The following is a 14,718-nucleotide window of genomic DNA, read 5'->3' as shown; positions in this document are numbered from 1 at the left end:
GGGAAGATATTAAAAAAAATCATTACTGATATGATGATTAGCTGTCTACCTAAATTTATAGTAACATCTGCTATACTATGAATGTAGTTAGACAATGCTATTCTTTGAAGAAAGAGACCTCACACGTGGTTTTATATTTCATGTGAATAATAACGAATCATAATACCTACAGGTAAACAATATTTTTTGACAATCAATGAACTACCTCCAAGGAAATCGGGGAAAATTGAATTTGATAATAAATAAATTTTATGAATGTCCCAAAAAGTTGAGGATTGACAGACGACCATATCAGCACGAAAACCCCACAATTGCAGGATAATCATTGTGCAATAGTCTTTTCAATAGAGGCTTTATTATCAACATGATACATGCATACGTAAAATTCCTGCAATATGCAGATATTATTACACATAAGAACTTAGACTTCAAGTATGAGCCTCTCGAATGTCCCGAGGTCGTCGTACGAGAGATCTGGTCAAGTGTATCTCGTTCAGATATGTCTAATAAAGAGACTTATATAAAAAAAAGTAGATTGACAATGAGATTCAGGACGATGTATAGCCAGCCTTTGTAACATCCTTGGTGAATGTTCACACTGTCTCTGCCAGTTTCTCAGCATGAGATTGTGGCACAGAAGCCCACAAATCAAGTTTAAATGGATTCCTAATCTTATTTTGCAAACTTTCTGGGTCTTTATCACTTACATATAACGATATCTGAGAGTTTATGAGACATACTGTTGACAAATGAGAATAAATAGTTTTACTGTGGGTTTCAACCTAGAAAGTGTTCGCTTGAAGTTGAAGACTTATGCTACACTGAGCTTTCTCTCCGGCAGACATCAGGATGTGCAGAAGGAGTATAATCCCTACGACTAACTTGTTTTGCACCAAGACTTTTATTAGTGGATATGGCTGTAGGCAACTTCTGGCTAGGTCTTTTCTTTTGGCTGGCTTTCTCTCTCTTTCCTAAAGCTTTTGGTAGAGTTGTTATTGTGTAAACTGGAGTTGTAATCAACTGTATCCCAGTTCCTTCGTAGTCAGGTTTTCTAGGCAGTAAAAGAAGTTCTCCATTGTCTGCCTTGCACAAAGTGACTGGCATTCCGGTTTCAATCCTGTTTAAGCTAAGAATTCTTGATGGATCTCTTTTTGGATGCTCTGACTTCAGTATTGTTTCACCCTGTGGTAAGGGATGCACACTCTTCGTTTTTGGAGGCATCTGGCCTTTGTTAGTGACTGGACTGACCTTTGTTGGCGAAACAGCGAGGCAGATTACCTCAACTGGGGATGGAATTTCTCCCTGAGCAGGTGGCCCTCTCTTGCTTAATTGAAAGTGTGTTTCTTGGGAAGAAAGGTCCTCTGGCATCTCCCTCAAAGGAATGGTTAAGGGAACGCCTTCATGTGATATCCTTGAATTACGATGACCATCTTCAGGAGTCTCATATAAGAGTTTCATAGACAAGCAAGTCGTGGTCGTATCTATGAAGGAGGAAGAATGCTTGTATCCTGAGTCTTCCAGAGATGACGCCTTTTCTGGTGATCTCACAACTCTGTCTATAGGCAAGGCAATGCAAGGTAGATCTGATTCACCTATGGAACAGGATAAAGATGGCCTCTCCTCTGCTCCAGCCATTTCCATTTCATTGTCAGATTCTGATTCAGACACTCCTGAGTCTTCACTTTGATCATGGGATAGGTTCATCCTCTGAAAATATTGAAGTAGTTATATATCTAGACAAGACAAGATGCTAAAATGTATATTTTATATAAGAATATACTAATAAGTGTTTCTGGAACAGTGCTCACTGTCAGTGTTCCCAGTGCCACACGAAGCAAAAGGCCTTCTATGAGATATTTCCATAAGAACCAAAATAACACAGCTATTAGATAAATCATGAATTATTGCTAAAGTATGTTAATGAAGTTCACCTATAGTTACAATGATTGAGTTAGAAAATTGGTAAACATGTACTGTTACATTAAAGGTGACTAAATAATCATTCTTCTAAAAAAATGACTTGCCATATAATATCCAAATTAAACTTACTTGTCTATTTGTGTCATACAGTCGACGTTGCCGAGGTGACTTTGACAAATGTCTTTGTACCTTGCCAGTCAGAAGAACTACATTTCCAATATCTTCATCGGTAGATGCATGATTTTCATCTGTCCCCTCTCTGTCACCAGGAGGGTAGATGTGCGTGGAGTAAACAAACATTGGATCTAGTAGTTCCTCTTTAGGGTGTTCCTCCTGGACACACGAGACAACGTCCAAGTGTTTTATAGACTGTACAACATCAAGGTCTAATCCTTCAGTAGGGGAGGAGGAAGCCGGTGTCTTCCCACCAACTGGTTTCCTGGGACAAGTGTAGGACCTTCTAATGATGACTATCACAGACAAAAGCAGCACCAGAATCACCCCCACAACTCCCAAGGCAGCACCGATGCCTGGAGAAACCTCTATGGCTGATTCTTGTACTGAAAACATAAGATAGTAACCGTTACATACATGGAAATAATCACTTGTTAGTAAAATAGTTAAACTGTTGAGCCAGCTCCCCATTATGAAAGTGATGTGTGGATTTTGAATGTGAATGAAGGTTGCTTTACTGGGTATCTGGACTAGACATTGAAAGATATGTGGTGATATGTTTAAGGTGTAAGATAGGCAAAACTACAACAAAATGACAACAATAGTAGTCTAACCTGGAGCTGCTGTATGTTGGGCACTGCTAGTCTGAACCTTCATGGTGACAGGGTCACTTCGGCCTCGAATGTTATGACCCACGATGTTCAGAATGACCCCTTTCCCGGACTCCATGCCACTGACCACCCACTCGGGATACTCACTGTTTGGAAGTTATGTTTAAAATTACAGGTGAGCTACTGAATATCTTTGAAGAAAATCTTAAAAAATACAATTAATTACCATTGACATAGTGGTCTGCCTTACCTACTAATATTTGCAAGAACCAGACCATCTTGCCACACTTCCAGCAGGAAATTCTGAGGCAGCCCTCCATCAAATCCCTCCAAGCAGGCCACAGCAATGGCTGGTTTAAGAGCATCAGGGTTGACATGTGTGGCCGAGCAATTGGTGGGTATATCAGGTGGGCCGGCTGGGACTAGGTTGACAGTACATGGCTCCTTCTGACGGCCGACGTTATTCGTTGCCCTGCAGAGCAGTCGACCATAGTCTTCCCTCCTCTCAGGCACGACCGTCAGGGTCGACGTCAGTCCCTCGATGATGTACTTGTCCGAGGACAGGATCTCCTCGCTGCCGTCAGTCCTCTTCCGCACCCAGGACCAGACCAAGTTGGAAGAAGGCTCGGCCTCCACTGTGCACCTGGCCTTCACCACTGTCCCTCGAGCTGCCCCTAGGGTCTCTCGACCTGCTGACCCTGCACATATGGGGGCATCTGGAAACCAGCCATTTATTTGGAATTAATTGTTAGTCAATAAAAGGTTATCTCACCTTAATACCCTTAAGTATTTCGTTACAAGAAAATAGATTTAAAATGTGTCCAAGAGGCTTTATGTCTAATATGTCTGCCTTTTCTAAGTGGTCAAGTTGCTTCTCTTGGCTGGTAAGATGGTCAGTGGGTCTTTTGTATAAGCAATGTTACTAATCTGGGTAAGGTTCTATTTGTCAAAACATTATTGGAATGGAATAAAGAATTTAGGGCCAAGGCCAAGCACTTGGACCTATGAGGTCATTCAGTGATGGAAATGAAATTAAGACTCTGTAGGTCTGAAATATGTAACAGGAAGATAACCTCCCAGTTACACTATGAGATAATTGCAAGGAGAGTGTAGATAGCAAGATGGAGAAGAGAATATGAACGGATATACATTAAAAGAAATAAAAGGGGTTGCAAAGATCCTTTGGGAATGCCTACAGTGTACCCCGTGAGTTGCACTGATGGCACTAACCACTACGGGATCAAAACATTATTCATTTCCTCACTCTGGTCAAGTTATCATATACTAACCTGTGTTTACTTAGGTCATTGAAACCTCCTTCTGCCCTTGTGTTGAAGATACTCTCATATCCTCATTTTTCATTCTATTTTCATTCACACATAGGGATGAGAAAATGTTTCCTTTATCTCACTCATTCTAACACTCCACTACCTAATTATTTAATTCATCTTTCTTACTTCGTCTTACTTTAATAAACTTCTTTGAAGCCAAGTAGTTTTCACTTGATTCACTTGAAAATAACTGTCATTATCCAATTCATTTATTCGTCATACTTTTAAGTTCGAAGAACCAAGATGATTAAATTGTACCCTGAGACATTTTTCCCAATTAAGCAATAATTACACGTTGAGATGATAGTCCTTAAAAGCGGTTATCATTTAAAGATAGTAATGAAAGATTACTCATACCTCAGCTCATAACAAGACACTAACTTTAGGTCCAAAAGTATTGTAATTATCTGTAACAGATTATAATCTGTAAAAGCAAATTGCCATCTTGTGTGATAATTATCACACAAGATGGCAATTTGCTTTTATTTTCTCTTCTTCATTTCTAAGGAGTTTCATTGATGTTATAACTTGCCTCTGGAACAAATTTCATTTGTAAATAAATAAACCTTATTTTTTGGTATAAAAAGGAATATTCATATTACTAGTTCCCAAACGTTTTTTTTTTCAGATGGAATGCGTATTAAAAAAGTTATTAATATACCTACAATTCTTTTGGTAAACTTTTGAATTTGCTCAGTGATTACAATATTTCATTTATCTCAATATCACTGCTACATATCTTTTTATTATAATCATTTTCATTACATAGACGATGGAATATTATTTCCATGAAATCTCTCTTTATGATTAATCCCCTCAATCAAAACGATTCTTTCATTGGTAAATGTTATATATATATATATATATATATATATATATATATATATATATATATATATATATATATTATGTATATATATTTATTATTGCTATCAGTTATTCACATAGGTATTGTGAATCTATTTTACCTATTTCACAAACCATGAAGAGGTAATGATAATAATAATAATAATAATAATAATAATAATAATAATAATAATAAGATAAACAAGTAGAATACCACCCACAACCAAAACCACAAGTCCACCATTTCAACAAGAAAGGACCGAACCTTCAGCCAACAGCCCTTAGCACCCACAGAGAACAAAAGGCCTCATATCGCAGCTAAGAAGGAAGTATCTCCTTCTCTTTTCTCGAAGTCAAAATTCAACAAGAAAAAATGTACGAAATCTTCTACTCTCGTGGGACATATTTTGCGAGAGAGAGAGAGAGAGAGAGAGAGGAGAGAAGAGAGAGAGATCACAATCACAACTACAGACTCCGTAAATCAGAAGTTTTCTTTTACTGCTGCTTAGGGCGTCTCTCTCTCTCTCTCTCTCTCTCTCTCTCTCTCTCTCTCTCATTAAGAACTCCCAAAGATTCTCAAGTTAAAGGGAATATTGAGAAGCACATAATCCAGCATAATTAGGAGGGAAGGTAATTATTTCCAATCTCCATCGCGTTAAGGGGAAGGCAAATATCTTAGAATCTGAAGAGGAACAAGAGAGGGATTTCGTAACATCTTGCTTCGTTCAGAATTAAGACTTTGTTTTGTAAACTTACTTAATATAAATTAAGCATAAGGGACGTATCGTATACTGGGTACATACACGTATATTTGAAAGGTTAAGATAGTATATTGTGAGTAGTCATCACAAAAACTGCTTAAAATGACTCTCTCTCTCTCTCTCTCTCTCTCTCTCCCGGACAACAATGCTATTCGCTTAAAGCACTTACTACATTAAGTAGCATCCCCCAACTATCGTGTCTCTCTAGCAAGTCCTCATAAACCAACCACTTTCGGGAGTCCCTCATTCTCCCTCATTCAGCCCAACCCATAAACTTGACCCAGCAATCCGCAGCAGCCTCTTCTGGGTCCTGCTCAAGGTCAAATTGCCCTCAGAGATTATATTAGGCAACTCGTTCCCCTTTGTCTGTCAGGCAGCCCTCTAACTCACTAAATAAGACGTTAGTTTATTCTGCTTCCTTAGTTAAGCACTTGCCGCTCCATCCAGCGCTTCTTCCTTCTCTTTCAACATACCCACAGCACATTCATCTTCCAAATTTCCAACGCCCACCAATCCTGCCAGTCTAGACTGACACAATTTCACGGCTGGATACAGCAAGACCACACATAGACACAGACACAGACACAGACACACTACAGCAGTCGCTATCACCAGCCATCGATCACCTTTATAGCATTTACAAATCCCCTTAACACGCCCAAACAGGGGGCGGAGGACACGCCCACCCGCGACCACCCTATCCTCTTCTATCGACTCTATTTAGTGACCATGGGCTTTCTTCTGGAGTTCCCTTGGTCTCAGGAATCAGGCGAAGGTGAGTGGATGGTCACATATTTGATGTCTCGGATTCCTTATCTATCGTTTACCTGAGTCAAATTGCTTCTATGAAACGGTGTCTTGGTAATGAGATACTCTCGTTTATTGTTTAGTTAGTCCGTATATAATATATGAAGACTTATCCATCAATGTGCGCACACCACACGCAAATATATGCATTGCCTATCTCAGTAAACTTGTTAGAATCAAATAAAAATTAAAGAAGCAAAAGCTAATACAAGGCAATCAAAATGCGACATACTTCGAATCGAATGATTTTTTAATAAAAAAGATAATCAGGTTTCACTAAAGCGCATACTATTCACCCGCACGGGGAGCTGTACCATCAGATCAATGACTCTATCGATCGCAGAAGAGAATGTAAGAAACTCAGATAAAGAACAGCATAGAAAAAATAAAATTTCCATCTGGAAACGCTAGGAGACACCATTAACAAAACCAGGACTCCATGATTATGGAATGCTGAACAAGCCTCGCTACCTTTGTCAAAGATTTGGGACACGAGACTTGTTTTGTCCAAAGCGAAGAAGAGGCATACGAGAGGTAGACTATAGAAGGCACGACCTGACCAGCTTCGTACAAAGCACGACCTTTTCGTACTGCCTCATGCGACTCTGCAGATCCTCGAATGACCCTGTATGACCTTAGAAGGTCATTCGACTGGTGTGGCTTTTTCCTGTGAATTCTACATCATACGAGCGTTTTCTTTGTATTCGACGAGACTACGGGGTATATTAGCCAAGGCTAAAATTATAATTATATAAGTCAAATACAAAAGATATAGTATCTACCCATTAGATTAAAAAATCTAATTCATTAACGTGTCTATAGAGAAATATTATTTTTAAAAAATTACAAAAATATAAGAAATTCATAAACACTATTTGTCTGTCTTAACACCTGGTAAAATTTCGGAAATATTCGCCTAAGGAACAAAACAACTGAGAAATGTTATCAGAGACAGGGCTGATGAATTAAGTGCCTTATCATTTTCTTTATTCAAATATATCTACGGAAAAATTAACGTTCCTTTTTGTAGAGATAAGTAAATGAGCAATGGGGAGTATGTCGAGCAATATAATTTAAACTGCCCTTTTCATAAGAACACATAAAATGAAGCCTTTTTATTTGATCTACATCAGTAACTTGAAAGTTGTTTGAGGTTGAAAGATGTTGGAGGTGTCAGCTTCCTTACGGACTTAGAGAAACAAAATTATTGGAAGTCATATTTCGAGTGAAAATTTGTAGGTCAGATATTTTTACGATATTGGTCGTTCGAGTAAACGAGAATAAAGTCAAAATTTCCTTGTGGCAACGAATCTTGATTCGCATTTTAAAGAATAATTTAGATTTTGGTGAATAATTTGAAATATTTATGGGTACACAACGCAGCTATTATGTGTTCGTTATATAACTTCCTCTTTCATTTTGTGAATCAATTAATTAGCGCTCCTTCCGAATCTTAGCTTTTATTTGGTAGGAACCATTTTCACCTGAACAACAGCTGAGGACCAAGCTACCTGATATTTAATTCTGGGATGTACATTATTTAGTCATTTGATTTATTTTACAAGTATAATTGGTGCCAACCCAAATTCACTTATGCATTTTGAAAAAAATATATATGTTTTTTTAATTTTCTGTTTTAACCATGCAAAGTTCCGCGTCCCAGCTGAGAATCGATGGAACTGCTTATATTAAAACCTCTATGATATAAATATCCACAAAAATCCCCCTCGAAAATCTACACAAGAAGGAACCAGTTTTTAAAATGACATTTGAAGGGTCCTGCGTCTACAAAGATTTGATGATATCGCAGAATTATAAGGCAAAAAAAGGCTGTTGTTTATGGATGGTTCCATAAACCTAAATTATCCTTCGTAACCTCCTGTGATTCTTCTCAATGTCGTGGGATTCGTTAACAGATGTACATTTTAAGGAAGACTTTCCAATCTTTGTCTCGTTGGTGTAAACTGCAAAGTATACAGTGTAAAGGCAGCATGACTTTCAATAACTGTTTCTCTCTCTCTCTCTCTCTCTCTCTCTCTCTCTCTCCTCTCTCTCTCTCTGGGAGAGGGTTCAGTGTTTTGTTCAGATGTACTCTGTGAGATTACATCATGTCAAAATCCGTTTTCTCTAAAGCTATTGATAGACAAAAGCGTATGAGAGAGAGAGAGAGAGAGAGAGAGAGAGAGAGAGAGAGGCCCACATACAATAGGATTGGCTAGGATGACCATCTTTGTTCAGGTTCCTTTCCTTGAGAACAGAATAATAATTCCTCGAGATTTCCAGTCACCCTCCACCCCCTCCCCAACCTCCAAGACCTCCCCCTACTGCATAAGGAACTTGGACCCACAGGAACCACCAGAAACCCAAATCTGCATCGAGAACTTTCTAAAAATACAATCATATCTTCCATAGCCAAATTCTGTCTATAAAAATAATTTCAAATCCATCAACTTTTGACATGATTTACAAAAAGATACACAAACAGACGGAAAACAAAAACACATTCATAATCACATGATGATTATAGCAGCGCTGTCACGTGAATGATTTATATGCTACAATTAATGAAGGATGATACGAAACGGGATGTCAAACCCGACCCGTTTCGACGCTATAGAGGAGAATGACTTCGGATAGAAAACCAAATCAGTCAGGCTTTATACCCAGTCTTTAATTTTGCTGGTAATAAAGTGAGACACACACACACACACACAACAAACTCCAATGAACCCAGGACTCACGTTGGACTGTCAGCAAAAAGGTGTTGCTGACGGAACGGCCGTGGGCGTTGGTGGCGACGCAGGTGTAAGATCCCGAGTGGCTCCTGACGACGCCCCTGAGGACGAGCGACTGTCTGCTGAGGACGACTCCCGCCCTCACCCTCTGCCCGATTTCCTCACCCTGGTGGGTGGAAGAAGAAAACGAAAAAGAACTACAACAACAAGTTACATTACTATTTTGTTCAAAGCAATTAAGGAAAGTAGAAACCTTATTTTTTCCCTCAAAGTATCAATTATAACACTTGAAACTAACTTGTATAAATTTGTATTGGAGTGGAAGATAAGCGAAACATACATAGTTTATTTATATAATCTATAATCGTTTAGTTTTTACTTATGCGATATGGCAAGGGATGAGAAATAGACATGAAGCTAAAAATACAAATCTAAAAATGATTTTAGTTCGTGATTCTTGAGCACATTTCACAATCATTAGAATATTCTAGTCATCCTCATATCTTCATTTCCTGATTTACTTGTATCCAACAAAGTAACATTTTAAAGTATTTATTAAACCTTAAAAATTCTTTTGCTTAGAATGATTTATAAAAACCAATTCCAGTAAAACCGATCTTTAGTATAAGTTAAAATCAGATCGAAAAAGAAACTGAGAAAACCCGTTTGATGCATCATGAAGCAAACTAAAATTATAACTCAATTATTATCTAAATCCTGTGAATAATTTACTCGGGCAAAACATCTTTTGAAAGCAGACTTGGCATTGATTAGAGAGAGAGAGAGAGAGAGAGAGAGAGAGAGAGAGAGAGGAGAAACCTTTCCTGACCCCAGATGCCTTAGACGTGAATGAAAGAAATGAGGTTAGAGATAACAGAGCCTCACATTATGGTACCACTCGATGCGGTGAGACTTGGGGTTCGATTTGACGTGGCACTCGAAGTAGACGTCGTCCTCCTCCTTGATGTTGTCGGCCTCCAGAGGTCTCCCGAGGGTGAGCTCCACGATGGGCTCGTCTGGGAATGAAGCAGAGATAAACAGATGAACAGAGAAATAGATCAATATGAAAAGCAAGATGTCGACGGGTGCTCAAGCCACTGAGGCGGAAGGAAAGAGAATCTAGAGGAAATAAAGAGAGAGAGAGAGAGAGAGAGAGAGAGAGAGAGAGAGAGAGAGAGAGATCTTGTAGGAACGATTAATCCCTACAAAACGACGCATCTCCTTACAATAAAAACTAAAAAATAAAACAATAAATCTTTATAAGCATCACCTGATATACCCAAACAAATGAGCAGGGAAAGTTCATTAAAATATTCCCGTATATTATCCTGCTTTTCATTTGCCTGGAGTGATTATGAAACTGATGACGTTTTTGAAAATGCAGGAAAGAAAGAAGATTAGTTCTTCAGTTTTATGTTTGTGAATAAAGTTATTACTCTAAAATATTTTAATTCGTTTCCTAAGTTTCGCATGAGAATAATTATGAAAGGAAGACCTGAGATTTCATTTAATAGATATTAGAATCCGATTTCATTTATGATTAATCTTTCCCTTTTTGTTTTTATATATTTTTAATTCCACTTATAAAGTTTAATCAAAAGCAGATAACAAGAATTTTCGACACCATATTCCTATTGAAGATTATTTGAGGGAACTTTATATGCAGGAGTTTGAAGAATATTCTAGTTAGACCTCCAGAGTAACTATAAAAATATATTATATATTGCGTTCAATCTTTTTATATGAGTTCAGTAATAAAGGTTTTGTAATCCGCTGGGAATCCCTGTGCTTGTATCATTTACAAACGGAATCGTCTCAGTTGACAAAAAAGAAAAAAATAAAAACTAAATTGAAGCTGCATAGTTTGTAGAATCTATGACTTTGACATATTTATCATAAATATCGACAAGCAGACTTCTGAAGTATATTCATCTAAAGAGGAGCTTACGATTCTGCAAACAAGATATGTATCAACTTGATATATTAGAAGTAAACAATGTAAAAATCTTACCAATATCACTACACACTAGATATTAATAGTATATATCCCTTCACTCAATGACTGAAGATGACGATGACAAGGAACTCAAGAACAATAAAAAGAGATTTGAATGAAACACAAAAGATTTAACAGAAGACTTCTTTGGCATTGAACCAATAGAAGCCGAAGCCCGACTAGACAATCTACTTCCCATCTCCTTGTCTCCTCCGCCATCCCTCAATCAGCGAGCGAAGGCGCAATTACCTCTTGCACTCACAGAAGACAGTGAGCTTTCTCCTGTCTGACAGAGGCTCCTCCTCTCTGGAGAGGGCGGGATTCACACCTGTGCAGGTGACAGTCGTCCCGTCGTCTGCTCCCGTCACAGCGACGGTCAAAGTGGCTGTCGTGATGTTGCCGCCGTCTTGTATCTGTCTCGTTCATTGACAGGAGGGGTTGAGGTCTATTAGGAAATGGTTCGTGGAACACTGCCTTTTATTTTCCGGCTGCCAAAGGTTATATTATAAAATCTGAAGAACTGATTCTCACAAATTCATTTCAGATTCACTAACGTCCAGTGAATGACCGATTAGGATTTAGGAGGGACCAGAGACTGGTTTGGGTACCATTGCTTTCAACATTCAATAATTTCTATGGTCACAGGTGTAGGTTGAAAGAAAACAGAATATTCCTCGCGTTTGTGAAGGAAATCGTAAAAACAATACTATTCGTCACTATATGAATTTTCATTATATTAGATATTGATTTATTTTTCTCAAAGGTTTTTAAAGGTTTTCAAATAAAGGACCAAAATAACCAGGTTTTAAGGATAAATATTAATGAATTATTTTGGAAATATGGAAAAAAATTGTTTTGTAATTATGAAATCTGACAGTTGAGAGGAAAAGTCCGAAAAAAGAGTTATGAGAGAGAGAGAGAGAGAGAGAGAGAGAGAGAGAGAGAGAGAGAGAGTCAGGGTTGGGGATAAGTATGAGGAAAGGAAATAAAAGATTAGAAAATTGATAGAAATTGAAAAATCAGAGAAAAATATCTTAACTGGATCCAAAATTTACATATAGCAAAGAAAGTTTGCAATTCATAAAGAAAAATCCACGCATATATGAAAAAAAATTTATAAAAGGACGCGCACACACACTCACACAGATATATATATATATATATATATATATATATTATATATATATATATATATATATAATATATATATATATATATATATAATATATATATATATATATAAATATATATATATATATATATATTATATATATATATATATATATGTTATATATCGTAAGTCAATAACAAAATTGGGGTATTTCTCTAAATATATGAAAAAAAATGGTTCCTCTAACTAATTCACAGCACCCGTGAATCTATTATCCAGTGGCCAGTCGAGTCCCTTCCGACGCTCCTGATTGGCTAGCGATCAGCCAGTCACAGGACTGGAAACTGTCCAGTGTCTCCCAAACCGTCAACGAGTGAACATCTCTGCTCCGACCTCTCCTGACAAATATATCTTTCAAAAGTTATAGCTTTCATGACACCTCAATTTTACCTGAAGAAAAGTAGTGTTTCCCAATTTCGTCACTAAACATCGTCAAGCCAATGACTTAATGATAATAATGATATATGAATTACATACACACATGCAAATTAGTTTTAGCAGTTTCATAATTTTATTTTTCATCTGCTTGATGCACGACTCAAGCCTTATTAAGCGATTTTTCCTTTTGGATTGACGTTAAAAACAGCCACTGATATCTTTAGAACATTATATTATGTTATTCCCTAAAACTATTTTCCATATGGCAAAACTGACGTGAATGAAACGAAGTGATAAAAAAGTCATATAACAACCACTGACATACATTACTAAGTAGATAGGAGATAGAAGACACCTATCACTAGAAGTATTACACAAACATAGTCCTTATATTTTCATGTCAATATTAAGTTGCAGGTAGTTGAACGATTCCACTTGTTAAATTTTACAGAAAACATTGGAAACTCACAAAATGCTATTAAAGATTTTTTTTTAAATGATAACCTAACAGTGTGACCTCACTCTATTGTTTTCGATGTCGTGACTCTATTGTTTTCGATGTCGTGATGTGTGCGGGAATCGAATGTGAATGTTTCATTTATTGGTCAAAGAAACGTCCCTTGCTCAGTGAGAGACAATTATTGCACTGCGTTCGGTGCAAGTTCCTATTAGAGAGATATCAAGAAAGCTTATGATACCGAAGAGAATCATACACAGATGAACCATATTGTTCAGAGAACAAGAAGTTTAGCAAATGGGCCTAGAAGTGGAACTCCTTGAAGCACCATAAGCGAGCAAGACAATACAGTAGTGTAGATGTTGCTGAGAAACATTCATTTATGAATGTTGAATTCCAGCGCCTCGTCACCATATTGCTGAACCAGGAATCATGACCAGGTCTACTGGTGTCTGATGAATACTTTACGTAGATGGAGAGGGAGAGATTTTTAAAAACACCATTGAAATCTTTGGTAGGTGTCTAATGAATAACTCTAATGAATAAGCAACCTACCATTGATAGATGGGAGAATCAGGTTGGCTTACTTTTTTCTGTTTTTTTATTGGTTGAGTGAATACCACGGATATCGAGGGAAACAGATTCAATGATGCATGCATTTTGTTCTTCAGAATCTAAATAATACATTTTATTGAAAGATCCTTTATTCACATCGGCATAATCCCTTCATCACTCCCCCATATCTCAGGCTACTCCGTCTTCTCGCTACGAACTCCATCGCATGAAATCATCACCAATGATACGGTTATTTTAAAATTCCCCTCACCGAAAACTGAAGCCTTAAAATGAATGTTTATTGAATATTTTCTACTCAAAATTAATTTTTCTTTCATTCCCAAAAATATTGCCATTCAAGAACATTGACGACTTAATGTATTATTTATCGGCTGAAGGAGACAAACTGACGAAACCCCAGTACAGTACAATACGTTGGGTCAAGACTCAAGGAGCGGCAGCAAAGTCTACTTGAAAATGCTTATGCCGTCACGAAGTTTGAGTTGAGAATAAAATCAGAATTCTTGGACTCATGGGTATATATTTTCCTTACCTAACAAAATATCTTTGATACGTTGAATAAATCTACTTAATTTATTTCAAGTACAACGTCTCTGAAAGGAAATATTATTTATTGACAAGTAAATAATCTGGCACCTGCATATGACAATATTTCCATAACGAATAAAGTATTACGATTTTTTCGAAATCCACTACGACTAGTATATGAGATAGGGTGACACTGATAATGATAGTAACTATAAGCACCTCTCATTATTCGTTTTCCCCATCATCGCGATGCTGATCCCTCGAGAGAAGAAGTCTTACGGGAAAAAGAATAATAAGAGGTCATTATCGTCACTATCAGTATCACGGTCACTTTCTCTCATGTACTATCTATAGTGGAAATCGAAAAAAAAAAATCATAATATTACAGTATAATAATAAGAAGGAATAATAAGAGGGGTGTATATAT

At 37.2% G+C, this 14,718-nt stretch overlaps 1 protein-coding gene across 1 annotated transcript in view; it reads right to left on the bottom strand.

The window, feature by feature from the left end:
- Nucleotides 1-816: 816 nt before the first annotated feature.
- Nucleotides 817-14,718, bottom strand: part of LOC135213362 (hemicentin-1-like) — a 17,799-nt gene continuing 3,897 nt past the window's right edge. The window contains exons 6-12 of the mRNA XM_064247341.1: nucleotides 11,444-11,594; nucleotides 10,071-10,201; nucleotides 9,192-9,351; nucleotides 2,956-3,421; nucleotides 2,709-2,851; nucleotides 2,050-2,480; nucleotides 817-1,707 (exon numbers count right to left, since the gene is read on the bottom strand). Coding sequence (XP_064103411.1) covers nucleotides 817-1,707; nucleotides 2,050-2,480; nucleotides 2,709-2,851; nucleotides 2,956-3,421; nucleotides 9,192-9,351; nucleotides 10,071-10,201; nucleotides 11,444-11,594 — 2,373 coding nt within the window. The remainder of the gene's footprint in view (nucleotides 1,708-2,049; nucleotides 2,481-2,708; nucleotides 2,852-2,955; nucleotides 3,422-9,191; nucleotides 9,352-10,070; nucleotides 10,202-11,443; nucleotides 11,595-14,718) is intronic.

This window comes from Macrobrachium nipponense, chromosome 42, assembly GCF_015104395.2.
Source record: "Macrobrachium nipponense isolate FS-2020 chromosome 42, ASM1510439v2, whole genome shotgun sequence".
NCBI classification, from domain to species: Eukaryota; Metazoa; Arthropoda; class Malacostraca; order Decapoda; family Palaemonidae; genus Macrobrachium; species Macrobrachium nipponense.
This window is presented reverse-complemented; position numbering and strand designations above follow the sequence as displayed.